Genomic DNA, 26642 nt, shown 5'->3' with positions numbered 1-26642 from the left:
CCAAGTGTGCTCTAACTAAAATGGATAGTCTGGAAGACTTTCTATTTTATTTCGAAACGTTTCCAACGTCAATCACACAGTGTTTTACAATCAAAGAATTTGTTAAAGAGTGGTAAAGTTAATATTTATGCCTGGTGACGATCATTTTATAAAGAAGAGGAGATGGGACACCTATCCTCTATATCAAAACAGTCCTACCGCAGGATTTTATGCCAATATTGTTGCTAAATTAAGAAAATATCGTCTCTAAGAAAATAAGGTCTCTAAGTTCCTAGAAATTAGTTGAATATCACTTTTCAGGTGACAAATTCCATAACTATACAAGGATGTCTATTTAACAATTCGAGCGTATTCTAAAGAAGATTAAACGATACATTCAGAAGAGTGATCGATATCGTGTCCCTATTTCACCTGTTTTTCGACTCTTGATAACTTTGAAAATAGTTCACGAGAAAATCATCTCTTGAAAAACAAAAAAAATGATTTAAAATCGTTCGAAATGTCAAAATATTCGAACATAAACAAATGGAGCTTTCGAAGAGCTCCATTTAAGCGCCAAAAGATAGGCAAAAATGCACCGGTCTAAAGCTCAATGGGGATTTTTTGCGTCAAAATGGAGATTTCGAAATAAAATCCCCCCGTTTAGATGCTTCCTTATTGTCAATCCATTCGAAAATACTTTAGAAACCTCCTTTTGACAAACCTTTACTTAAAAGTATGCAGAAATCTTCTTGAATTTAAATTCCCAAGCGATTTCCAGATTTTGCTAAATTTTGATATTTGACCTTGAATCAAGAATTTGACCTTGAGCTTTCTAGGCAGTTCATGGTTTATTGGTATTCAAGTAAACTTTGCTTTTGTTGTTTTGGTCCGTCCGAATTTGGTTACGTAAAGCACAAATGAAAGGTATTCGAGGGCTTTAACAAGGTTTACAAGTTGCTAGAACAAATTAAGTTTATTTAACTTACGCGAGGAGCATTCTATATGCTTCTCCTTCGATCTTTCCTTTAATTTTACCTGTCAATTAATAAATTTTGTATGTTTTTGATATTGTAGGCTTTCAATTTTTAGTGTAACGTCCAAGAAGGGATGTTCTACAAAAATGTACCGTTTTCCAAGACCGTTTACTTGCATTCCAAAGTTAAAATCGCTCGATTAGAATCAGAGTTATGATTGCCTGCAACGAACTTCAAGAAAATCTTATTTAGATGCCCTCTCATGACGCCATAGTCACCAAATGCTCTAGACAGATAGAAAAGCGACCATAAGGTACCCTCAAAGTACCTCGTTTAATCTCTATGGTAAATATTTTACAGCAAAATAGCCACAAATTTAATTTATGCACCTCTGTGTGTACACATAAAATATTTAGCTGAATAAACGTGAGTTGTGCTAAGGTGCTGTGGATCACCTACAATCTCTTATGAAATTTCCTTCCTTGTCTTATGCTCCTTCATCCACCTTGTGACCATCGAATATGTGAGAAAAGTTGGGCAGGGAGGTGAAAAATAAACAACAGTTAAATAATGAACTTCATTGTCTTGTCATCTTCTCATATTTTTGTGTCTTTGGGGCCATTGTTGCAATTTTCTTTTGAAGTTGACTTAAACAAAAAGGCGCAAAAAAACCACCAAGACAACATACCACGCGAGGATGTTGAATCTAATGTACAATTCCCATGAAATTTATTATTTCTTTTTTTTTTCTTTCCGCGAAGAAAAAAAATTGTCACGCAGACAATTGATTGGGCACACAATAAATTTTTTGGATGGAAGTTCAAAACCACAAAATTGACCACAAATATCAATTTTTGCACTTTGTCAATATTTAAACAAAGAGGTGATTAACTCCTCCTAGTTGAGACGTGTCCACAAAAAAAGAACTTAAGACTCATCTTTCGTGGCTTATTGCTCGAACTCCATAGAGAAAATAATAGTAAATATGTAATCCTTTTATTAAGAAAAAGAAAAATAAAATTTTCGTAGCTGACCTTTCATCGAGACTTAGGGTAAAATGAGGAAATTTAGAACCATTTACAATTTGGGACATTTGAGATTTTATCATTGTTTTAGATGAGCAAAGAGAAAAACAAAGATCGCGAAATAGAAGAAAGATACGATTTAGAAGAAAAGGAAGAGCTTTTCTACCTTTTAAATATCTAAAACAGTGAGAAAATCTCAAATGTCCCAAATTGTAAATGATTCCAAATTACCTCATTTTACCCTATATTGATAATCTGACGTTTTTTTCGTCTGTTGTTCCATAATCAGATCTAAAGGCCAAACGGTTTGAGATAGTGATGAGGGATCTACGAGGACTACTCATAAACCGACCCTGAAACCATTAACAAGATTTTCATTTACCTCTACTCCCCGTCTCCTCCTACGTTTTCGAAATATCGAGAAAACATGGTTTTTAAATGTTTTCTCGATATTTTGAAAACGTTTCAAACGTTTTCTAAAGAGCTAAAAACATTCTGGAAATCGCATATTTCAACCAATATTGATCAATTTGGATTCATTTGAAATGTCTTTGAATCCCGTACAAATTTGTAGAAGTTTCAATAAAATAACAGTCGATTCAGAACGGCTTAAGCTCTTAAAATCGGGGTGAAAAACAAAACGTAGATAACGTTAAGGATATCGTAAACAACGTAATAGCTTTACTCTTTCAAACAAATAATGCAAAGCCAATTTTTAAGTCATCTCTTCAAGAAAAGATTCGTCAATTTTTTGTTAAAATCTTGTCGCAAGGATGTACTTTTCTGTACATTTAAAAAAGGATTCGTCAGATTTTTCTTTAACAAAAAATTTGTTAAAAACGGTTTATCAAATCGATGGCTAACTGTGTTTTGTTAAAGTTTTGTCAAAAGGATGTTCTCCCATGTGTTTTATAGGAAAGGGTTTGTCAGTTTCATTTACTAAAAGTTTGTTAAAAACGGTTTATCAAATCAATAGCAAACTGAATTTTGTTAAAATTTTGTCAAAAGGAGGTTCTTAAATGTAATTCGAAAGAAAGGGTTTATCATTTTCTTTTGCTAAAAGTCGTCAGAAACGTTTTGTCCAATCGACGGCAAAACTGGGTTCTGTTAAAGGTTTGTCAAAGGGATGTTCTTCCATGTGTTTTCTAAGAAAGGGTTTGTCAGTTTCATTTACAAAAAGTTGGTTAAAAACGGTTTATCAAATCAATGGCAAACTGGGTTTTTTTTAAAGGTTTGTCAAAAGGATGTTCTTCCATGTGTTTTACAAGAAAGGGTTTGTCAGTTTCATCTACTAAAAGTTTGTCAAAAACCGTTTATCAAATCGATGGCAAACTGGGTTTTGTTAAAATTTTGTCAAAAGGATGTTCTTCCGGGTATAAAATGTAAAAAAAAAGTTCTATCAAATAGAGAAAGAACATCAGTTTTCGAAGATTTAACGAAGAAACAATTCTCCGTACAAGCCTTTTCTTTCAGAGTAGAATCAAAGTAACGAATTCGAGCATTTCACCAAGCAGAGCTGGTTTACCCTTCTTTTACCATTGACATTCATATTCTAATTGAAAGGCAATTTGCATGGGACGGAGAAAAAATGAAGAGTTCCCATCAACGAAAAAAAAACGTCTGTGTTTATCTTATGAGAGATTCTTCAAAATATATTGTGCAAAATATCGTAAGAGTAAACATGCTACCTGAAGAGGTTTTTCAACTCAGTTGTTTTTTTGGTAAATTTCTTTTCCATTCATCTTATATAATTTTCACCATGAATTACGAATGATGATGCACATGCCATATTTCTTACCCTTCTATTTGACTTATTTAAATGCTCTGTTTAACTCTTATAGAAATATATTTCATTTTGTTTTATTATTGCAGATTTTTTTTGTATTAATTGCTGGTTCTGTGCTTTACTTTCAAATTTTGCAATAAATACCAGATATTTCTTAAGATTTCTTTAATTTTTTTTTCGTAAAAGTACTTTTATTGTACACCTTCTCTAAAAGCACTCTTTTCCTGCATTCTTCTTTTTTTTTTGCAATATCCTCCTCAAAAGACTCGGGTATGCTCTACTATCGAATTAAAAAGAGTGTCAGTAATTATTTAACACCCCCCAATTATGAACAATAAGAAATTTATGACTAAGAGACCTATTTCAACTGAGGCAAATTACATATCTAGCTATTAGCAGTGGGTTGTGACTTTGTCCATGCACTGTATGTAATGCCTCCAACTCTTTTGACTAATTTCAAAGTTGATGTCAGCCGCTTATGAGTCTCAACCATACGTGGTTCCACATTTTGTAAAGAGAGAGAGAGAGAACCTCCAGTGTTAGTGATGGATTTTGCAAAATCCCATTTGAATTCCTATGTTGTACAAAAGTACAAAATACTCACGAACTCTTGCGAAATATCAGCTGAGATATAGAGACAAAAAGTCAGGGGAATTGTGCGGGGCCAATGATGATGGCCTGTTTTATCTGTCTCGACTCTCCTGGGAACACACATCAAATACACCTTTTCCTAAAAAAGAGATTCATACCATTCAGCCATCATCCCAGCAAATGATACACACCGCACTATTGCATGAATCTTGGACAAGAGGAGGTCCAATTAAAGTTCCACCGAAATAACAATTGATCCAGAGGGGATAATCATTGGAAAAAATCTTTGTTTACTCTCTTGTTTTAATGTTCGCTAGAAGCATTGCAGAAGTAATTCATATCTGCACTAATTGTGTACGCACTTGTGCTTTTATTTAACAAATATATTAACGACATTTTAGCAAGAATTAAGGCGGACTGCAGATCTAAGATTTAGCCTTAGGGTTTAACTTTAATAACTTATTAAGAGGCCAGATTCTTGAAGAGATTTCGGCTTGCGACACTTCTTTGAAGATTTGTTGTGAAGAGATTTTGGCTTAAGACTTTCGAATAAGAACATTCAATTCTTGAAACTCTTGAAATTGTAGACTTTCCGAAACGAGGTGAAACCGGTTAAATCTTTAGTCTGAATGTCTAACAGCCCAAATAGACTTATACGGGCTTCAGACCTAAGGGCCTTCACAGACCTGAGGATTAGCGGAGAGACGGCTTAGCGTAATTATATTAGAAATAATGGTTAAACTGCTTTTCCATCATTTCCCCCTAAGTCGTCTCTCGGCTTAAGTCGTAAGTGTGTCTAGGGCATAAGGCTTAGCCATAAAGCTTAACTCCTCTTATTTCTTATCAGTCGAACATTTTTGGAAAATTTCGCTTTAGAAATGGATTATTAAGGGTAATTAATCAATTTGAATCAGAAGAACAGACTAAATTGGTGACCATTTACGATTTTGAGACCTTCGGAAACTAGGCTAAACCAGTCTGAAGACGGTCTTGTTTGATCCTCGAGCTTTTAAAATTTGGAAGTATTCAGAGCTCTCTGATATTCAGGTGATTCGGACCGAAAATGACAGATAAAAACCTATTCGAGAAAGGGGATTTTTGACATTCTCGTGTACTTGACAGATGTCATCCGATTATCAGAGAGCCGAACATCAGAGAGATCAGTATAAAGATTTATACTAAACTGTCTTAACACCTAAATAGACACAGGTATCGGCTTTGGGGTCAGTCCGAAAAATGAATAATGCTATCGGTACGGTACACTCGGGGATCAGCCTAAAATTTGGGAGATCAAGCTAAGCTTCATATCTTAATATAAAACTTCGCTTTGGATGTTTTTGGGTATTTTTGGAAATGTCAATGGGATGGAAAAAGGACAGTGATGGTAGGCAAATGTCGAGAAATCCTAAAATCGTAAAGATTAGAGTAATGAGAAGGTCAGACTGTTCCTCTCCGTAAGATGTTGCACATAAGACGATTTCTTGCAATCATAGTGTCCACATTTATTAGAAATTTAAGCAAAAACGCTAATCCTTGATCCTAAACCTTCAGTGTATGATAGTTTGGGATGATCTTTTATCGTCAATTTTTTTAAGCAGTGTTCAGAATCAGCCTGTTTGTACTTTCGGAATTGCACTGAGAAAGATCATCGTTTAGAGTTCATTTGCATTATTTTTCATTTTTGCATAAAAGTTCTATTGAAAAATTAATAATTCATATGAAAAATTATATTAAAACAAATTTATATAATTTTTTAATAGAGTTTGAAATAATTCAAAGATCTTTAAAACTTTTAAAAGGCCTCATTTAAAGTGAAGCAACTTTGAAATGATCATTTGTCTACTCGAAAAGATCAGTTTAAAGCGGTGTTAAGATTAACCTTAGCTCTTAAAGATCTCAAAACCTTAAACAGCAATCAATTTTATTCTTTTTTCAGAATCCTATGAATCATTTGAACTTAATATTCAATCGCAAATAAAAATTTTATCAAAAATCTTGACTGATAAGAAATTAGAGAAGTTAAACCCTATGGCTAGGCCTTAAATCGAAAACCTGTAAAAGACCTTGGATGTTTCTTTGTAGGTTTTTCCTACAAAGATTTTTTTTTTATTTCTTACATTAAATCAATAAAGATTTACTGTATACAATTTGCTTTATCCCCCCCTCAGAGGTTTTTCCGATTGTCTAAAATCAAAATGGCTTCAATCTCATTTGTACGGCGATTTCGATTTTGAATTTCGATCACAATTTAGAATGGGCGAGTAAAAGATAATGAAAAGTACCATAATTTTGATGAAATCAAATTATACAAATCGAAATGGTTTGTTTGCGGCATACGGCCACACAATATCAATTTGTAAGGTAACTTATCCTTTTCATCAGGAAATTTTCTTTAAATCAAAATTTACATCCCCTTTTCACCAATTGTTTTACAATTGTCTATTCTTTTCTTTCGCGTTCAAAATTGAATGGAACTAAATTGAATTTGTTTTAATGGACGTTTGAAAACGTTTGAGAAAGAAATTGATGGACATTTTAACTTCACGAAATGTTTTTGATCTAAGATATCAAGATTCAAGATAATCCTAGAAAATATTTAGCGTGTAAAATTCGACATTAAAAATTTATTCCAAATTGTCAAACACGGAGGTTTTAGGATCATCAATTAGAAGTCTTTTGCATAAATTTCCTTTAACCCTTTAAGGACGAGAAGGTTAAAAATTGGGGGTCAGAAAAAATCACTTTTTTTGACTTTTTAGAACGAAACATCACATTAGATGGCCATATGAACAATTTCATTCTTGGGTCACCGGTGACCCAATCGTACTTAAAGGGTTAACGTAATATTTTACTGCCAAATTTTACAGGCTAAATATTCTCGAGGATCAGCCTGAATCTATTTGGGCCCTAAAAAACCTGCCAAAGTGTTCTATTGCCAAATTTCGATTGCATTACAAATCTTCAATGAAATCTTTAAACGTCCTAAACTATAGCCCGTTTCTTTGAGGTTAAGTTCAATATAACCTCAAATCCAAAGCAAACCTCTAAGCCAGACAATAAATGAAAGGCATATGGTTTATGGCAATGACGATCCTCTTGATCTAAACGAAATTTTGATTGACACTTTGCTCTTCATTAACCTCCAATACTTTAGCTGTCTTGGCTATATACCTTTCGGAAATGATTCACGATGTAATTCTCTGCGAAAAATCGATCCATTGAGAAATCTTCCATTAAAATGCTACTGTATAAAGCTTCCTTTTTGAGTAATGCTTGTCAGAAAACCGATAATTGATAGTACCTTTGGTAAAAATGATTGAAATATTTTTACACATTTATCCATTTAAACTGCAATGTATTAAAACTTTCTCCTATACAAACGAAAAGCCTCTTTTCTCAGTAATCTAATCAAATGCAGGAAAATTTTTAGCAATGCACGAAAAAATTAAATAACTCAATGCCCCAATGTCCAGAATGCAAACAATGTTTTGTTCAAAATATTTTTCTTTTCCTTCACTAATTGCAATTCATGTTGAAGACCATCAAAAAAAAATAAATGCAGTAAATCAGAAAGTGCATCCAATAAATATTGAGTAATTTTGTAAAAATTGAAATCAGTTAATTTAATATGTACACACAACCCCATCATATGCAAAGTGTGATGGAGAATTATGTAAAGAAAGAGGCACATCATCGCGATTATTATAGTAATTTCCTCATGAGAGAGAGATAACAACAAAAAAAAAGAGAAAAGTAAAAAAAAATCATAACAGAGGAAAAAGTAAGAGAAGCTATGCCAACGGAGAGACTCTAATTCATCTGAAGTGAATGATATAATTATGGAAATTTGGCAATTTTACATTAGTTTTCGCCTTCTTTTTCCAACCCAAAATATGCCTCCTCTTTGCCTTTCTCATTATTGCATTCAAACCAACTAAAATTCCATCCATTTGCCCATGGCATAACGTTAAGACGACACAATAGCATCTTTTTTTGTTCATTGAGAGGCAAATGAAGCTCAACAGATTGGGATCAAACACAAAACTATGTGATAATGTCTTAAGAAAAACCTCTTCCTAAATCTCATTTCCTTTTGCCATAGAAATCTTCACTTAACGGTTTATTAAATGCCCTATCACCAAGTTAAAATTCATCTTGGGTGTTGTCAATCACCTAAGCTCGATGATATTGAAAACGGTTATAGAAGAATGCATAACTATTCTCGCATATCTCTCTCTTTATGTAAATTTAGTGAAGAAGGCATTAAGATTGGATGGCAAAAGATCGTGATCAAGTGGGTGTCTTCATATTATTCATTGCTTTAGTCCAGGAAAAATATGGACAAACTCATTAAAATGGTGTAAGAACGTGTTATGTTAATGCTAAGTGAGAACCTACCACACCATCTTGACCAACTTTTATTGACAGTTGTCCTTAAGAGATTCTCTCCAATTTATTTGCTTAACCTACAGCATTTTGTTTGACAAATTACTCTATACTCTTAATCACACTGGAAAAATCTCTTTCTTACAAAATATTTTATATACCTTTCTTAGCAAATTACATTTAAAATATACTCCCCGCGCAGCATTTAATTGCATGAGGTCGCACCAAAAAAAACCATTATTGCTAACCAGGGACAAAGAGAGATATCAATCAATATTAATAGTCCCAATTACGGATTTTTCTATTAAAAAAAAAAACGCTAAAAAATATCCAAAATTGAACCTACCCAAAAACTGAATTTGATTCTGAAAACTCAAAGAGAAGGACATCGATCTCAAAGAGGCCAAATTGCAAAATCCATCAGACTTTTAAAAGAAAGATTTGAAGATACTCTCAAATTGCAGTCAGATAAAAATTCACAAAAGGTCATTATATTTCTATTACCATAAGTTATTAACCTTTCTTAAGATATGCATCAAGAAATATATACTGAAGATTTGGGATATACATCGCTCAAAAAGCGATTGATGAAAAGTAGAGAAGCTCCTCAAAATACCAATAAAGGTCACTTGCTAAGCTTCTTTTCTTGCTCTTTTTCAAATTTGATACATTTCCAATTTTTAAAGGTCAATTGAATACAGAAATTGAGATTTTACAGCCTGAAATTTGTCAGAAGATTTTTTTTGTGGATATTTACCATATTTACGAGCTTTACGAGCAATCGTCAGTTGAATCAATAATTACCGTAACTGTATTTTGATTGCTTTTTAGAAGCTGTTCCTTCACTTTAACCCTTTAAAAGGGCGATTGGGTCACCGGTGACTCAAAACGAAATTTTTCCTACATAGTTCTAAAGCTTTGTTTTGCTTTAAAGTCAGAAAAATTATTTTTTCAGACCCCCGTTGACCCTCTCGTCCTTAAAGGGTTAATTAAATTCAAATGCTTGTAAATGTTGTAAATATACAGGAAGCAAATGAATTACTTAACTTCGTAACAAAAACATTTAAATACTTCTATTAGTCAATATAGTGTAAGAATGTTCAACAAAAAATAAACAAGAAAAAACATTTTTCCGTTCGATATTTAAAATTCTCTTCCCCCCGTCTTTTTCAAATGCGTCCATCGCCGTCTTAGCAATGCTTGCAACCTCCAGGATAAAACGATATTAGAGCCCCTGGTTGTATGTTCTTGTATCTTTTAATTTATTATACCAGGATCGTTCAAATGAATTTTTTGACATTTAATATATAATATTTTGTTACAACGCTGAAAAGTTTAGTGATAAAAGCCAAACATGGTATAGGAAAATTTATTTGAATTTATTTCACTAGCTCAAGTATTACTCCTCAATGTAATTTTCAATTTTAACCGATTTTCTTTAACGGGGTCCACTTATTTATCACTAAATAAGTCATCACTTAATTTTTTTTAAGAAATAAAAAAATACTCTTTTGTATGTATATTAGCTACAATATTGATATGAATCGTCTTAAAATTGAAATGTGTATGCTAATGATAACATGCTAAAGGAACCTGGGGCAAAATGTCACAATTCAATAATTTCAGAATCAGGATATCGCCCAAGATTAAAGAGATCGAGACCTTAAATTTTTATCATTCCTAACCTTCATGAAACTCTTTAAAAGTTCTATATTTGAAAAAATTCTTGTAAAAAAAATATGGAAAGGCATCCCAGTGTTGCGGAGTGTTTAGAAAATAACTATTCTAAAATAGAAAATTGCTTAAAAATAGTATATTTTAGAATATTTAGCATAAACAACAAGCACACGGATAAATAAAAAACTAAATTCGAGAGAGGCAAAGCATTTGCAGGTACTTTATCGACTCATTGGCGATTAAAACCCAACGCAAACGGGTAAGAAAGTTCAATGCTTTTCAAAAAATTCAAATTTAAGCACAACCGGTTTATTAGAAGGCCCTCCAAAACGGTTCAACTTACTTTCAAAAATTCGACATCGAAATGTTTCTCGGTCATAGAAATCTATGGACGAAATATTTACCTTGATTACCTTCAAGACATATCCGAATACGAAAAAATTCTAGGAGTCGTTTTCAAAATAACCAAAAACATGGTTTTAGAGAGGATGGAGGGGATATAGGAAAAAACGTCTGGAAATAATTTTCACTTATGAGGGGGTTATCGAAGATCGAAAGTCGGTTTCTCTTACGGTTTGGACACCAGGCCGATGGCAAGTTAAAATAAAGCGGATTGTCTACATAACTGCTCTTTCCTTGAGTTCTAGCTTTAAAATGGAAATAATTTTAAGATATAATTTTTAATAATTATTCTAAATTCCTCTACGCATTGTGATTACTTGCGTCAAAACTTACGGTTTTTAAGTAAATCGAAGTTTAAAAATTCTAAAATTTGAAAGTTCATGACTTCATATAGTACAAGTGAAGGGTATCTCAATCATGAAAGTTCGATCGTCGCCCAGATAAAAATCTTTTTTTTTTTGAAAATAATTCGGTGCTTTTTGCCTAATTGTTTTTTTGCAAAGTGTCTTGCATTAGTAACTAATGAAATACACGTTGCAGAAAATATTTTATTAAAAGCGAAAAAAGGCGACAAATAATATCTTACAAAAAAATCATTTCATTTTGGGATGATGATCCAACATTCTTGGTCAAGGTCGACACATGATTCAATAACCTTACAAACTTCTGCCAAATTATTTTTTTGCGATATTCAGTATATCGAGAGTAACTTTCAAAAACTGAACTCAAATCCGGTGTTTGTTTTAGGATTCTCCGAATAATCTTTTCCTTAGAAATTCTTTAATAAAAAATGACCAATCGGGGTAAAACGTAGCAAAAGGTATGGGGCATAATAAAGCAAAAATCTGTATTAAGGAACTCATCTTTTCGTCTCCAGTTCGCCTTTTCTGCCTATTCTTAACTCCTTCGAATAGACAGAAAAATACGAAAATCCTGTAACAAATTACAAGGACGTCCAAACCTGAGATATATTCTAAATGAGCTTGATTAATTCTTGAACTAAAATATTTTCGTTTAAAGAAGTCACTTGATATGTTACGATTTGAAAAGTAGGGGAAACTGGGGCACCACCAAACACGGGGTACCACCAAACACTGCGATTTTTTAATCGGATATTGGATATCAGAGGATAAGACCGATAGGAATTTATAGGCACTATAGGGATGCTTGTATACTGAAGGAATGGTCGTAATAGTCCTAGTAGTTTAGAAATAAAAATTAGTGTTTGGTGGTACCCCGTGTTTGGTGGTGCCCCAGTTTCCCCTATTAGCCAGAGAATATGCTTTCCTTGTCAAAAACAGTTTATAAAGCTCTAGAGGAATATATTTCCTATAAGAATTCCTCAATTGGACATTTCTTTCACTTACGTGAGTCTTGTAGTAAAGCAGATCAATGAGTCACAAATTACCCCATTACTTAAAGCCGACTTTTAGAAAATGGCTCTAAAAAGTATATTCCCCTTCTAAGTAAAGGAAAATATCCTGCAAGAACATATGGAAGAAAATTTTCAGAGTTTCTGCCTATTGGTTGATTTTATCCCAGGTTTCCCTGCTATTTAAATTTCTTTCTTGTAAAGTTTTGCAAGGTGATATGAAGATGAAAGGGCTTCTTGATATGAACTAAAAGACCTATATGATATTTACAATAAATTTTGCTCGAGATTCCTACAAGAAAAAAAATTACAGAAGACCATTCATTTTTAAACGCTTCTTGGATTCTAACCATGTTCATATTAAATTAAGAGTCAGTATTTGGCATTAAATAAATCTTTTCAAGGTCTATCGAATTCACAGAGAATATCTTTTAGTCTCTTTGTGCAATTCTTCCCGAGTTTCATGTTCTCTCTGTGGCACATGCCTTAAGTTTGCTTTTTAATTAGTTTGCGTTTTTATATAATTTTTGTTTCTTTTTGATTTTTAACACGCACGGTGCTTTATAATTTTCTTTTCCGTCTCTTGTAATTCCTTTTCATTTGACGTTCAAATATTTGTAATTTGTAATTGAGAAACAATTTATTATTTATTACCTCAAATCTTAATTTCTGTCAGAATTTCGATTTTTAGCTCGTAAAGTTTAAATTTAATGCACATTGTGTACACCAGATACCCCACCTTATAATTAAATGTTCTGTCTAAGGCCACATACGGTAATTCTACTCTTTCTCACCAATTTGTTCAGAGTAACTCGCACTATACGTCTGACCCAATATTTGTTTTAAATTGATCAAAATTTTAGTGCTTTATGATGTTATAAAATCTATTAATTTACACACTAAATGGCACCTCCTTCGCAGGAAAAAAACATATATGCATTTATTTCCACAGACTCGGATCAGATTGTATATATAATACATTGGAAGAAACATAAATTTTAATTTCAATGTGCTGAAGCGAAAAAGTTAATGAATTTCAATGAAATACATCTTATATTGTTGTTAATTAGAAACAGAAGTAATTGATAGTCTGTGTAACACCTTCCATGAGCGTCTCTCTTTTACTTCTTATAAGGACATTCCCATCCATTTTATGTACCATTTTAATTACGACACTTTCAGAAATCTCATGTTGAATTCATTTCTTTTATCGACAGATAAATTGTTTATTATTATAACAACGCCTTAGAGATTTGTTAGCAAATTTATCCCAATTGAAAAGAATATAAAATCTGGATGGTGCAAAAAATCATCGATGAGATATTGATCACAAATCACGATATAGAGAGGAACTCTAAAAATTGGTGATCGAGACATTCATTTGAAGTTACACTGAGAAAAAGTGGTCCAGGAGATCAGGTTAAAAATATGTGTAACAATGAGGTTTGGATTAACACCAAAAATAAATACCAAATTTTAGGCGACTCAAACTTAGAGAAATCTAACGCTTAGTTAGGGGCAAATCATTCAATATTATTGTACACAAAAAAAATTATTAGGGACTTACAAAATGATCGTAAATCGTGACACTCACAAACAAGTTTGTAAAGGTTGCACTTTTTTCACCAAACCTTCTTGGTAACATGATAACTTGACATCTTTGTTGGTCTGGCAAAACTTTACGAACCAATGACAAAATTTTACGAACATTTTTCTGTGTGTTTACAAACATTTACGAACAAATGTTTGTAATGGAACAAAAAATATTCGTCAATTACAAAGTCATACGAACATTTTTGTGGCTTATACAATTTTCGACCATTTCGGAAGTCCCCAGTAGGAATTCACAAAAATTTACTACCAATTTTACGAAATATTTTTTATGTGCAGTTTCAACACCGGAAAGGCTTTTAAATAAAGTGTAAAAATTAGACCCTATTTAAATTAGTCACCTTATTATTTTGAACATTGTGTCAATATTTTCCTCTCATGATCATTTATAATCCAGTCAATTAGCTGCTTCTTATGCCCAACGCACAATAACTTTTGTTTAGTAAACATGTTTTTGACATTTCAATGAGAGTGAGTGAGACCTAGATCTAGTCATCTCGCTCTCTCTCATAGGAAATTTTGAAAACATGTTTACAAACAAAAGTTATTGTGCGCTAGTCATTATGCCCAGCGCACAATAACTTTTGTTTGTAAACATGTTTTCAAAATTTCCTATGAGAGAGAGCGAGATGACTAGATCTAGATCTCACTCACTCTCATTGAAATGTCAAAAACATGTTTACTAAACAAAAGTGATTGTGCGTTGGGCATTACTCTCACAAAAATAGTCCATTTCCAAATTTTCATCAACCAACTCACGTTTATGGTAAACTTTACACTCTACGATGCCATAAATGTGTTAAATGAACCCCTGATTTATGCTTATATTACATCCGTTTTCTTCTCAGTGTATTTTGCAAACTGATAAATCCGTGGTGGTCGAGTGGATTTTTCAGCCGATACGAATGAACACACACTTTTGGGGAAGGATATTAAAGTTTATTTACAGACTTACTTTTATTAGATGTTGTCTCTCCGAAGGTTCAGCTACAAGTGACCTTCTCATTCTTTCACTAACAGTAACTCCCTCTATGTACAATAATTATTAACTTAGTACATATTTTAGTACAATAGCAGTTACCGTCACTTGCTAATTTCAATACACGACAATTTCCCCCTAATTTTTTGATATTACTTCAGTATAAAAAAATTCTTAATCTAACTTTGTACAATCTTAATCAAACTATTTACAATTATTGAAATTAGTCTGTTTCGTTATTAGATAGCTTCTTTGCATCTGACCTGGTAACTACTGTTTTCGGGACTATTACCTTCTTCTTCTTTTTCTTGAAAAGATTTTTGTCCTCTCTTGACAAATTCAAACTTTGAGGTAATCTGCTTGGTTTTCTTTTGACAATTTTGCGTTTCGGAGACTCTGTTAATTCAAAATCTTTATAGCTATTAAAATTATTAGCAAATGGTTTCTTGTACTTCCTCAACTGATAGACTGAAACCTTCCGGATGATTCCTTCAACTTCAATTATGTACAATGTTGGTGAGACTTTGACTTTAATTTCACATGGAATCCATTTTTCAAATCCAACTCGAGAATTCTTATAAAACGCTTTTTCTTCAGGTTTGTACTCAACTACTCTAATGGATTCTCTTGATTGATTTAAATCTTCGCTCACAGAATCTGAATCATCAGTTTCAACTTGATCTTTTTGTCTCAAAAAATCTAATTGTGTTTTTGGTTTATATGAAAACACGACTTCATTAGGACTTGTCGAACTGACAGTGTTTGGCGCGTTTCTGTAATGCAACAGAAATTTTTCTATCAATTTTTCGTTTGAGACTTTTCCTTCCTGACACAGCAAAAATTTCTTCAAAACGCGTTTCACCGTCTGGACTCCTCTTTCAGCCAGACCATTCGACTGAGGGAAAAAAGCTGGACTGTGCTCAAGCTCTATATCATTTTCCACACAATAGGCACTGAATTGAGAGGATGAAAACGGTGGACCGTTATCGGTTACGATTTTCTTTGGCAAACCAAATTGATTAAAGACTTTGCTCAATTTAGAAATTACCATTTGCGCGGTGGTGGATGACATTGAATGAACATCAATATACTTACTGAATGAATCGACCAAGATTAAGTAAGTCTTACCCCCAAAATGGAAAAAGTCCAAATGGATTCGCTCAAAAGGATACGTCGTCTGAGCCCACTTGGTTTCAATTTTTGGTTTAGGTACATTTTGAGTTTTCTGGCAAGGCATACAAGATCTGACCCATGATTCAATTTCAACAGAAAGATTTGGCCACCAGACATAACTGCGCGAAAGTTTCTTCATCAAGACTATACCACTATGGTTTTCATGAAGCAAACACAATGTTCTCTGCCTTAACTTGAACGGCATAATTAAACGATTTCTGTAAAACAAGAGCTCATTTTCGACTGACAACTCATTTCTAATTTTGAAATATTTTTTGACTTCATCACTATCGATTTTTGTAGGCCAACCCCACATGACAAACTTGTAGACTTTTGACAAAACGACATCTTTACTTAATTCCGTCTTGATCTCATCGGACTTGATCTTTAGTGACGAAATTAAATCGATAGTTTTTATTTGAAATTCTGTGATTCCCGTAGATTCTTTCAACGGAAGTCTTGACAATGCATCAGCATTTTGTAAATTTTTTGCGCTCTTGTGAACAATTTTATAAGAATAGATCGAAAGCTGTACTGCCCATCGTTGCAATCTGGCAGCAGCAACAGAAGCATTATTCTTTGACGGACTGAAAATCTCTTTTAAAGCTTGAGAATCAGTGTACAAGACAAATGGTTTTCCATAAATGTACTTGAAAAATCTTTTGCAAGCAAACACGACTGCAAGTGCTTCGCGATGCAATTGCGAGTAATTCTTTTCAGCGTTAGAAAGAACACTACTGGCAAACATGACTGGTTTCTCAATTGAACCGACCGAATGACTTAATACAGCAGATACTCCATAAGGAGATGCATCTGTAGTGATAATGACAGGTTTTTTTGGATCAAATATTTCCAAAACCGATTCTTTAGTTAGGAGTGACTTGACTTCACTGAAAACGGTTTCACATTCGCGAGACCAATTAAACTTAACTCCTTTTTTGAGCAATGCGTAAAGACAATTTAATTTCGCACTGAGATCAGGTATAAACTTCCTGTAATAATTAATCAGACCCAAAAACGCTTGCAATTCCTTGACAGTTTTCGGAGACGGAGCGTTCATGATAGCCTCAATCTTTTTTGGATTGGGCTTAATCTGATTATGAGACAACATATGCCCCAAATACTCGACTGACTCTTGGTAAAACGAACTTTTTGCGAGATTAATCTTAACTTTATGATCATTCAATCTCTTCAGGACTTCATGAACTCGTTTCTCACATTCCGCTTTATCCTTTCCCCCTATGATGAGATCATCCAGAAAAGCCCTAACGCCTTCAATATCAGACAATATCCTTTCTATGATATTTTGAAAAATGGCAACCGCGGATGAAACTCCAAAAGGGAGACGGTTATAGCGATATAACCCCTTATGGGTATTGACTGTGAGGATTTCTTTTGACTGGTCAGTTAGTTCGAGTTGTAAGTATGCATTTGACAAATCAATTATTGTAAAACAATTACAATTGACCAAAGACGTAAAAATGTCCTCAATATGTGGCAAAGGATATTGATCAACTTTCATAAATGGGTTTATTGTTACTTTAGCGTCCATGCACAACCGAATATCCCCATTAGTCTTGGGTACCACGACAATTGGACTGGCCCATAATGAATGTGAGACTTTTTCAATTATCCCTTCGGACTCTAGACGATTCAATTCAGCCTCTACTTTATCTTGGAGCCTGATAGGCACCTGATATGCTCTGTGAAATATGGGTTGACATTGAACTTGAACATCAGCCTTAAACCCCACAATCGCCTGATTTGGATTTTGAGAAATAACAGACGGGTACTTACTCAGTATTTCTTTTTGCATATCGGTATTAATCGTATTCACGACACCTGTTTCAGTTGGAGTATTCACGTTGAAGACCAGACTTTTCCTCCAACTAGGATTCATCGTGTCAAGCCAGCAACGTCCAAAGAGAGGGTTGAAGTTCTCTTTTTTCTTCACAATGATCAATGGAAGTTCAAACACTGCCGAGTTCGCCAATTCCACATGAACCGTGATTTCTCCTACCACCTGAATTGACTGTGAAGTGAAGGATTTTAATTTACATGTGAATTTTTTCAAAGGCAAATGTTTTAACTTAGCTTTATAATCCTGAATCGAAAGAAGTGACGGCCCCGATCCTGAATCCACCTCCATAGTCACCGGTTCCCCCTCTATCTTCAGCGTAACTGTCTCCGGACGATGCTCAAGCGATGCTCCGGTTATCTCGTTGATATACTGGACACTCCCCTTGCTGGAACTCTGCTTATCACGACAAACTTTTGATGTGTGTCCTTTCTTCGAACAAACAAAGCACTTCCAATCCTTGGCTGGACATTTATCCGAGTCATGGGAATACTTCCCACAGCGACGACACAACGATTTGCTGTCACTTTTGGTGGGTGTCTCTGCTGCTCTACCAACGGATGTCTTCACTTTGGACTTCGGCTTAGCGCCATTTTGGTTATGACGACCGCCATGATGTGACTTTGTAGAGACTTTTTGGACATTTTGCCCCCCGTGAATGTTCTTCTCCTCCTTAGACGCCATTTCCAAGTTCAATGCATATTCACACATTTCCTTGAAATTAGCTTTTTCACTTGCCAGGACTTGCTGCTGAATATATTCACTGCGAAGACCACTGACGAATCTGTCCATTAGACTGTCTTCGAGCGCAAGCTGCTTCAGTTTTGCGCAATCTTTTGTTTCAGATGGCAAATACTCTCCAAATTCACAGCTCTCGGCTAACCCACGGAGTCGTAGAATATAATCGCTAATATTTTCACCAATCTGCTGATTTGCTTGGTGAAATTTAAACCTCTCAGAGCGGATATTCACTGTCTTCTTATAATGATGACCCAAAAGCGCCATAATTTCTTTGAAAGTCATCTGGCTGGGCAATTTCGGGTAAGAAAGCTTCTTGAGGGTTTTATATACTTCGTTGGACATATTAGCGATTAATGACGCAACTCTCAATGATTCTGGAACACTTCCGGCGATGAAATACTGTTCCACGCGATCTTTGTACCCCACAAAGTCTTCTTCAGGGTCTGCCGCGGGAAATTTTCCACACGCGGTGACCACGTTTTTCGACGTGCCCTCTTCATATTCCGTAGGCATCTTCGCGATCACTGGCTTTTTCTCAGTTTTCCCGTCGCCAGCTGATAAATCCGTGGTGGTCGAGTGGATTTTTCAGCCGATACGAATGAACACACACTTTTGGGGAAGGATATTAAAGTTTATTTACAGACTTACTTTTATTAGATGTTGTCTCTCCGAAGGTTCAGCTACAAGTGACCTTCTCATTCTTTCACTAACAGTAACTCCCTCTATGTACAATAATTATTAACTTAGTACATATTTTAGTACAATAGCAGTTACCGTCACTTGCTAATTTCAATACACGACACAAACAACACATGTAAATATTTCCCTCCCACTATTTAGTTCTTGCACAACAAAACACCCAAGAAACCATCAATTGACATTGGAGCAAGTGTATCAAGAAGTTAACAAAAATAATTTGCAAAAAAAAGAGAAATATTGATAGAAGTGGGAAACGCCAAAGAAGAAGGATCGATTAATCACAATCAAAGTCATAGAGGAATTGACGGTGTTAATTCTACGTGCCCATTGAATTCTTTACATCTCCTAAACCCACCTCATGTTTCATTCAATCTTCAGCACTCTCTTTCTCTAACTCCCATGCACAACAACAAAATAAATTCAACATTGTACATATTTAGTGAAGATAGACGCGACTTCGCATAAATTGCATAAGTTTTGCGCTATTTTCACACGACCTTATGCAATTTTTGAGTCAGTAGCAGTATACAAAAGTCTTTCAATTTTGCCATATTAATTGTCTTTTTCTGACTACATCAAATAACACCACATATCCATGTCTCTACCTGACTCTTTTTTCTTATTCTCCATTGAGCTCTACATATTTAATGAGATCTTAATTATGATATTTTGAAAAATGCCATGAAATACCGCAAAAAATGTTGTTGAAAAATGCTTATATACAGCATATGCTAGGTACACAGTAAAAACAAGATGAATTTTTCTAGTTGAATTCCCGATATTAAACCAATAATCGTAGTAATTTTAGAAGAAAAAGTTGAAATTTCAAGCGATTATTGCTGTAAAATTCAACTTACACTTGAAAATTAAACTATTAGTTGAATATTTAACTTTAGTTGAATATTCAACTAAAAGTTTAAATTTTCATCTGATTATTGTGGCAATTTTAAACCTTAAGTTGAGCTTTTGAACGATAATCGTTGTAAAATTCAACTTTACTTGAATTTTCAACCAATTATCGTTGTAATGAAAAGCCAACTGCGGCAGCGGCTTTAGAAGTTCACAAGGTGTCATTGTGCAAACAAGTGCAAAAGGAAGCAGACAATCTCAACATTTTTTCACAATTTTACGGTAAGTTTTTGGCCATTTTACTAAACCCAGGGACACAGGAAGTCAGACAGATTTCCTGGATTGTGAGAAATTCACGAAAAGAGTTAGAATTTTTATGAAATGTTGGAATACAGTCGACATTAATCAGCTCCACGGGCTCCACGTATGGAAATCTGAATCTGACTGTCTGATCTCTCAAAATAGACAAATCCAGGCAAAAGAAAACTCTAGTGCTCCAAACGTGTGTCCCTTAGGTCGCTTAAGTCTCAAAATGGGCTTAAGGGAGCAAAATGAGCAAAACAATTTTTTTTGCCCATTAGAGTAAAACAGGGCGCAAAGCATTCAAGCTTTGCAGAATGCTCGAACTTTTGCCTTAGATTCTGTACCCCTAAAGTAATTTTTCAAAATTTAGCTATATTAATAAAATTTTTTAGTAATCCTATTAATTCTGAAAAGTTTTCTCAGGTTTAACCATTTCAGAGAATATTTCCATTGCGTATTTTTTTTACTGGTAGAACTCAAAGGTAAATAAATAAATAAATCGTCGGTTGCGTCTACCTCTGTCGTATCTGCATTTCTTTTGTGTCAGCATTTTACGCAAGAGAGGACGTCTGTACTGTAGCTTGCACGGAATGCAGATACAAAACGAATGCAGATACGATAGAGGTAGACACAACCGACGAAATATAAATTCAGTTCTATTCAACTTGAAATCAAAATTCACATACCTTTCTTTTCTAAACATTTTGGATATGTCTAAATGGCTGAATTTATTGTAATAAAATTAAATTTTTGACAAAATTTACTGTTTTCCTAATCATTTTTTTACCGCTCTTTGTTTTATTTGCCATTCATGAATTAATTCAATCTGTAGTAAGTTGGTATGTATCATACCCTCATCTAAAATGAAAATATTCACGGAAATATCTATTTCGTTAGTTGAGAATTCTGCAAATCTAGGACGTTTTGTCATCCATTTTTGTAAAAATGATTTTAGATATAGAATATTGTTTTTTCTTTTAAAATTTATTTTGATCTTAATATTCACAGGTGGGGACCGATATTTAACCTCCAGATGGAGTGCCATTCATACAAATTTAGGTAAGTTTACACAATAAAAATTCTACGAGCCATATGGTTGTAAAGATATAAGTATTGTTGAGGAAAACACCATAATGTTCTCTAATTTTTTTTCGACAGACCGACAGATTTTTATTTAAGTTCTTAAGCATATAAAATTACAACATTTAAAAAATATTTTCTAAAATTTTCAATTAAAAATCTTTAAAATTCAGCAATTAGGACCTGATTTTCAAAGATTTATTTTGAAAAAAGATGTTTTTCCGTGGGCAAGATTTCTTAGAATGTATTCATCAGAAATCAAAAAACTAATATTTCCTGTTGGTTGATGAGTTAATCTCGCAGTTGAACGATACAATTTTTTTAAAAATAAAATTTGGATTTTTGGTAGAATTTTACACAAAAAAATACAATTTTTGGCGTATTTTACACCACGTTTTGTCTTGTATAATAAGTTGTGATCAATATAAAAAATGTAATTTCTCAATAACCTCCAAAAATCAGGTCCCAACATCTGAAATTTTAAAATTTTGAAATAAAAATTTCAGAAAATATAGTTAAAATGTTGTACATTCATATGCTTAAGAGCTCGAATTGTTTTTTGGTTTGTTATGTTGAAAAATTATGTCAGGGAAATATTCTATTTTTTTTTTCATAGAATGCGCGACCCACGTAACCTCTTAAAATTAGATTGTAATTTTAAAACTTAACTATAATGCTTGTTATTACACAAATTTTCCCATATCTTACTTTTTTATTTATAATTTTTATTCTTTTTTAGACAAGGACATTCCGGAATACATTGTATTTATGCCCAGGCCGCTGATGCATACAAAATGCTGTGAGAAGCGCTTTCAATGACTATTACGTCGTACAACACATTGAAAAATATCCTGTGATAGAGTTAAAGGAAATAATAAAAAATATATTTACTGTTATTCAAATTTGTTTTATTTATAATTTATAGAAAAGAAAGAAACCAAAAAAAAATCAACTAAGTAAGAGAAATCAACTAAATCGAATCAACTAAGCGAAATTAAACAGAAAAAAATTCAACTCGTTCGTTAAATTCAACTCGTTAAATTCAACTCTAAAAATATTAAACTAAAAATTTTCAACTTAGAAAAAAATTCAACGGCTTGAATTCAACTAGAAAAATTCAGCGAAAATTACTACGAAAATCGATGCTCTCCCATTACACGCGATAATCGTAGTAATTATTTTTTACTGTGTATGTTTAATCGGCTCGTTCTCAATGATCAATTAATCACATTTGAAATCATCGCAAGCAAACGTGCAAAAAAAGATGCAATTACAGAATCGCTACATCATCGAAAACTCCAGGTGCAGATTGTTTCAATTAAAACGCAGCAAGAGTTTTTCTAGCAACAAGAATTAATTTTAAAATTGGTGCAGACAAATACAGAACGAACTAAATCCATTTTATCTCCATGTAGACTAAATGGTTGGAGATATTGATTTAATTTTTACAGTAGACCCCCAAAAAGTTACTCCTTAAAAAATTAAATTATTGACAAAAAGTTTTGTAATGTACAATTCTTAGTGTACGAATCCGAAAAAGTTAAAATAACATGCCGGAAATGTTTATTTTATCCTGCAGTATTGATCCGAAATCGGTGTAAATATTACCCTTCTTCATGTTAATTTTACCCTTAATAAGGTGTAAAATTAACATTAAAAAATTTTGATATATTTTTACACCTAAAAAGTGTTAAAGTTATGAGGAAAAAATGTTAATCACACCCTCTTTTTTTTGTCAGTGTATGGACAAATCTATTGCACATAACATTTTAAAGTTTTTGTTAGACCTCTTTTTAGTAATTCTTATTTTAAAAGTATTTAAAATAACAAGTGATAATCAAAACTTTCGCATTAAACTATTCATTGTAGATTAATCGGTTAAAGATAGAAACTTTGGAAGTTTTCGGAACGCCCTTCGCAAACTTGTTCGATCAATCGGAAATTCAAAATAAACTGTTTTGACCTAAAACTGAAACCACGCTCAAGCGACTTAATTCATGGTGCATATGAGTTGCTCACATGAAGTATACGGATAAAGAAAAATCATCCAGGGCAAGGCACTCTTGCCGATATAGAGTGATGTGTAGTGTCCCTTAGGCTGAGTATTCCGAAATGGAAATCTGCAATAATACTCTATTATTACTCAGGTCATGGTCAGAGAGAGAACCGTGAGTTGCAGATCGAGTGATCGACTGACTAATGACTGCCGATCATCTGATTATGGGGACTATCGACGCCGATCAGTCACTCATGGAGACTGCACAGTAAAAATTTTTTGGCTGCTTTACCATGATTTTCATCGTAAATTTTGCATTAAACATGTAATCGTGTGCACTAATACACATTTGTGTAATTTGTACACATTTTGTCTGAAAACTGTGTAATTTGTACACCTTTTATTTGAAAACTGTGTAATTTTACACGAAATATGTAAGAAAATATACACAACTGTGTAATCATTCCCAGTTGATTACACTGTTTACAATTACATAAAATTGAAATTACACATTTTCAGATTACACGTTTTGCTGAAATAGATAATTTGTGTAACTTTACAAGAATAATCGTGGTAAAAAAGCAAACCAACGATTATCCTTGTAATCTTCATGGAGACTGATCAGCACCAATTAAACAACCATAGAGACTAACGGGCGCCAACTAGTCGATCATGGACACTGATCGACACCGATCTAGCGATTTGCCACTCACAGTTCTTCTTCTGATCATGCTTGAGCCGATCAGTCTCTCAGATCAGCTGATCGGAAGCTATAATGAACTATGTGTGGTAGTATTCTTCATTCCGTCTGATTCTACATAGAACAAACAGTTCGATATATCTATTAAACATGTGACTTTCCCTATACCCAAAAAAATTATTAAAACATGAATTCGTGACAATTTATAACATATCTTTTTGAAATATAACAAAATCAACTGAGAAACAATTTATTGCATTTTAATCAAAGTAAACGAATCGAGATATCCACATGAAATTCGTAGGGCACCCCGTCTGTTAATCAACTAAAACTAAGTTTCGCTTTGCAATTGTGCTGAAACATTCTATTGTTACTCTCCATGGACATCAGAAATTAAAACTGCGCATAGAGAGTGGTAAATAAATTTAATCTTGTCAGTGATCATTTTCTCATAATTGCACATTTTGCTTATATTGTGTCAGTGGAACCTTTTCAATGCAAAAATTTTCTTCATTTCAATCGATAAATTGATGCCACCAGTGAAGATGGGGAGAACACACAGAAAGCATAATGTATAATGTGATAGAATCACAAAATTACTATTTTACCTTCTGGGTAATGTATATTCTTTTCGGTATATCCATAAACGTGAAATTGCTTCTCTCACTGCGAGAGTGCACATAATATAAGAAATGAATCCAATTAAGTATATTTGCGGAAAATCGTGATAATGAAGATTTACAAGGTATCTCGGGTGCATTATTGCCAATAACACGTGGAACTGTATAAAAGACAGTCTTTCTGAGGATATTGCCTTGTAGAGATCATATTTGATGATCTACAATTTCTTATTACTCTTCTTAAAATCCTCACGATGTTCAGAGAGTGTGAAAGTACCATGACATTAATAGAGTGTTTTTCATCAGCAATTCTTCCTCAATATCAAACTTTTCTTACATTCTAACTTTTTTGTTTTTTTTTATCATTCCTTTCACAGACACACATTTAACGCCATGGAAACTTCCTTATGGTTCAGCATTGTGATCTTTATAGCAATAACACAAGTTAATTCACTCGAAAATGGATTAGCACGAACACCACCAATGGGATGGCTGTCTTGGGAGCGATTTCGATGCAATACAGATTGCGAAGGAGATCCCGACAACTGTATAAGGTAATTTCATCCAAATTCATCTTTTTGCATTGGTTGTGCTTAAAGTACTGACCGCAAATGTCAAATGCCATATCTATGTAGCACGTATAGGGCTCAAATATGTAACAATTCTGTGCTTCTTGAAGATTGGATAGATCAAATGTTGAAAGATTATAACGAAAATGCGATAATGTAACTAAACCGAAAATAACCGATTATTTTTTGGACATTTTAATATGTCCAATAATGGTCATTAAGCCTACACTGAGAAAAATCCGAAAAAGTTGAAATAACATTCCGGAAATGTTAATTTTACCCTCCAGTATTGATCCAAAATTGGTGTAAATATTACCCCTTTTAGGTGTATTGGGGGTTAAAGTTACCCTTTTTCATGTTAATTTTACCCTTAAAAAGGTGTAAAATTAACATTAAAAAATGTTGATATATTTTCACACCTAGAAAGTGTTAAAGTTATGAGGAAAAAATGTTAATTGCACCCTCTTTTTTTTCTCAGTGTACTGATCAAACCGATCACACTATCATAAAACTGAATTACGCGACGTTAAAAGGTTTCCGTTTGGGAAATTAATATGTTTCCCTTTTTCTAGTCTTGTCGAACACATGAAAATACCCAAATGAAAATATCTACAGATGATTGCATATTCAACGATTTTCTGATCATAAACGAAAATCTATCCAGGAATAAAACCAATTATCTCGTACAGCATACCATTTCATTTTAATCCCAGACACTTTCTTTAGTTTGAAGGCTAAACGGAAAAGCGTTATTAGGATCATAGTATCAACAAAAACTAAAATATTATCTGGTTAACTTCATAAACTTTAATTTTTGAAGTTTGTGGTTTAGATAATTTTTGGAATATTTTTAAACACGCTTTTCTGTAATTTTTACACAAATGAAGAAAATTCTTTAAGTACTATAAATGCGAGTGACTTTTTCATAAGCTTTTCTTTAATTCTAGCAATTAAAGATGATCTTCACCGATCCGATCTACCATGTTCGATCAGTGAAGACCATCCTTAAGAGCTTAAAGTAAATAGAAAAGCTTACGGCGCCAGGGGGGCAAAATCACCCATATTTAAGGTAATGTCGAAAATAGACACAGACTGATTCTGGAGAATACTCAGCTCGAAAAATTTGGCGGTAAAGGATCAGCCCAAACAATCATACATTGAGGATTTTGGATCAAGAATTAGCGTTTACAGCGTAAATTTCTATAAAATCTCCACACTTTGAGTAATGAAAGACTTCTTAAGTGCAATATTAAAGGATTTTTCGTACAG

The 26642-nt window shown here is 33.4% G+C and overlaps 2 protein-coding genes across 5 annotated transcripts in view; one reads left to right on the top strand and one right to left on the bottom strand.

Moving 5' to 3' along the window:
• The window catches only part of LOC129808274 (6-phosphofructo-2-kinase/fructose-2,6-bisphosphatase-like), a 114243-nt gene that overhangs the window by 43267 nt on the left and 44334 nt on the right, over window positions 1-26642 (bottom strand). The gene's annotated exons all lie outside the window — the stretch shown is intronic.
• The window catches only part of LOC129808275 (alpha-N-acetylgalactosaminidase), a 62001-nt gene that overhangs the window by 18187 nt on the left and 17172 nt on the right, over window positions 1-26642 (top strand). The window contains exon 2 of the mRNA XM_055858116.1: window positions 25182-25358. Within this exon, the coding sequence (XP_055714091.1) occupies window positions 25198-25358 (161 nt within the window). The 5' untranslated portion in view covers window positions 25182-25197. The remainder of the gene's footprint in view (window positions 1-25181; window positions 25359-26642) is intronic.

This window comes from Phlebotomus papatasi, chromosome 3, assembly GCF_024763615.1.
Source record: "Phlebotomus papatasi isolate M1 chromosome 3, Ppap_2.1, whole genome shotgun sequence".
Taxonomy (NCBI): Eukaryota; Metazoa; Arthropoda; class Insecta; order Diptera; family Psychodidae; genus Phlebotomus; species Phlebotomus papatasi.
Note: the sequence above shows the minus strand (reverse complement) of the source record. Positions and strands in the feature narration are given on the sequence as shown.